Genomic DNA, 2,500 nt, shown 5'->3' with positions numbered 1-2,500 from the left:
AGAGAGAGGGAGAGAGGGAGGGAGGGAGGGAGGGAGGGAGAGTGAGAGTGAGAGGGAGAGAGGGAGAGAGAGAGGGAGAGGGAGGGAGGGAGGGAGGGAGGGAGGGAGAGGGAGGGAGGGAGGGAGGGAGAGGGAGAGAGAGGGAGAGGAGAGGGAGAGGGAGAGGGAGAGAGAGAGAGAGAGAGAGAGAGAGAGAGAGAGAGAGAGAGAGAGAGAGAGAGAGAGAGAGAGAGAGAGAGAGAGAGAGAGAGCCTGGCTACAATTTACAATGTACAATGTTTATTGTTTATACTGTTTGTGAATAAACTTCCATTTCAAGGAGCTGTGATAAGCTTTGATAATTACCCTGATATTCCTTGCTGACGATAAACTGCTTTCATGGCATTTGAAATGTTTCCTTTAGCAATACTGCTATTATGATCAGCTAACATTATCCTTGTTTTGGCAACATCAAGTGGAGTTGTTATAGCAGCTGCCATTCCACCTGAGACAGAAAGAAACATTATGTTATTATTTCATTTTTTCAGATAAAGAAGAAACAAATTCATCCAAACATTCAATAAATATATAAATTTGATCTCATAAAAAGTATATCAAATGAGTAGGCTACGACAATCTTTCCTTTTACCTGCAAGGGCTCCACATAATGATGATTGCCATGAATCTACCAATCTTCCCTGCTGATTTGACCACCACTTTTTGAACAGTTCCCATAGGGGGAATTGGATTATGGAGAATGGCACTTCTCTTATGACTGTACTCATGTATCCACGGTATAATCCTCTAAAGCCTTCCTGTTGAAGAGTAACTTGTACAACTTGGAGGGATGACTGGTACATCCGGGCTTGCATTCGCTGTTTGACAACTTCCACAGGAACCCTTATGACACAGGCTGCCTGAAACATAAATAACATATAACAATATATAGAGACACCTTTGTATATATTCAGAGAAGTAAATCCCTAAAATGACTTGACTGACAGAAATGATGAGGCACCATTACAGCAAAAGTTAAAAAAAAAAGGATACAATAGTATTTAGATTTTTTTATGTATGTCTTGAGTTGTTTTGTTTTCCATCTTGAGTATCCAATGAGGATTTGGCAAATAAAAAGCCACTGTGACCATCCTCTCCCCACAGTCAGTTCATTTTATCTTAATTACTGGTGCTGCACTGTTCAACAAGTAACATGCCCTTGTCTTGTATCCTGGCTGCTCTCCTGCCTACCCCACCCTATCCCATTGTTTCAGTATCTATCTTGAACTAGTGTAGAAAATCATGCTCGTCTCATGCCAACATTGCTTAACTTGTGATTAGTTGTGTTTGTTCAGCGTTTAGCAAACATTAACATAAGAGACATGTACTCTGGTGTAGGAAAGCATGCCTTGACCCCCAGCTGTCCATTCCTGCTTATACACATCCACCTAAGCTGAAGTCTAGAAGTAAATGTGGTGTGTAGAGGGGAATCTTATCTATTTTTTTTATAACTTTTGGGCTCTCTTGTGGGCTAATATGGTGATGTATCAGTATTTAAAGTAATATATTATTCAATGAGCTATAAAATTCGTCAGCTGGTTTTATTTTAAACTATGTGACTATCATCATCATCGTCATCATAAAGGGGCTAACACCAATGGGGCGCATGGCTGCATCCACCCTTTGTTTCCAGCCAAAAGTGTCCCTCATGGAGAGTCTCCAGGTATGCTCTCGACCCATTTCTAACTCCTTGTGACAGGTCTGGTTGAGCTGCCCAAGCTATGACCTCCTAGGTCGTCCCTCGGGGCTCCTCCACCCAGGATTGTCTCGTAGAGAGATGACCTGATGGGCAGGGTCATTCAAAGTGAAACAAGCTAGGTACCCATATAGCCTGAATTGGCGATCTCAGATTATGCAAGTAACAGGTCCCATGCCAGTCTCATGGTGTAGCTGCTGGTTGGACACATGGTCCTGCCAAGTGTACCCCATTATCTGGTGAAGTGACTTGTTACAAAAGGCATTAAGATGATACTCCAAGGCTAAGTGTCCAGGTGATAAGTGTCCAGGTTTGGCTTCCATAGAGCAAAACTGGCAGTATCAAGGCCTTGAAGACATGTAGCTTGGTCCTTCTGCATAGGTACCGACATCTCCAAATGCTCTTATTGATCAAGTTCATGGCTCCTGTTGCCAGACCTATCCATCTACTGACTTCTTGGTCTGACAGCCCATAGGCATGGACTAGGCTATCAAGGTATACAAAGCTCTCTGTGGCTTCAATATCTTCACTGCAAGCATGGATCAACTGGTTCCCCTAGCAGGCCCCCAAAGTCCTGAATTTTGGTCTTGGTCCATAAGACCTCTAGGCCCAAGGGCTTTGCCTGCATCCTCAGACATACTAAGCTACATGAAAATTTATTGGGGTTATGTGCTGAGTAACATATCTCCTCATTGAATGTACATCTGCTGCCTTTAAATAAATTATGGGTAACACATTAAAAAATTGTCTGTAGCATTGTACTCAAAT

The 2,500-nt window shown here is 42.8% G+C and overlaps 1 protein-coding gene across 2 annotated transcripts in view; it reads right to left on the bottom strand.

Moving 5' to 3' along the window:
- The window catches only part of LOC125043206 (S-adenosylmethionine mitochondrial carrier protein-like), a 21,005-nt gene that overhangs the window by 8,190 nt on the left and 10,315 nt on the right, over nucleotides 1-2,500 (bottom strand). For both annotated transcript variants that reach the window (XM_047639206.1, XM_047639207.1), the window contains exons 5-6: nucleotides 629-896; nucleotides 346-484 (exon numbers count right to left, since the gene is read on the bottom strand). In XM_047639206.1, the coding sequence (XP_047495162.1) occupies nucleotides 346-484; nucleotides 629-896 (407 nt within the window). The remainder of the gene's footprint in view (nucleotides 1-345; nucleotides 485-628; nucleotides 897-2,500) is intronic.

The sequence above is a fragment of the Penaeus chinensis genome, chromosome 33 (assembly GCF_019202785.1).
Source record: "Penaeus chinensis breed Huanghai No. 1 chromosome 33, ASM1920278v2, whole genome shotgun sequence".
Taxonomy (NCBI): domain Eukaryota; kingdom Metazoa; phylum Arthropoda; class Malacostraca; order Decapoda; family Penaeidae; genus Penaeus; species Penaeus chinensis.
Note: the sequence above shows the minus strand (reverse complement) of the source record. Positions and strands in the feature narration are given on the sequence as shown.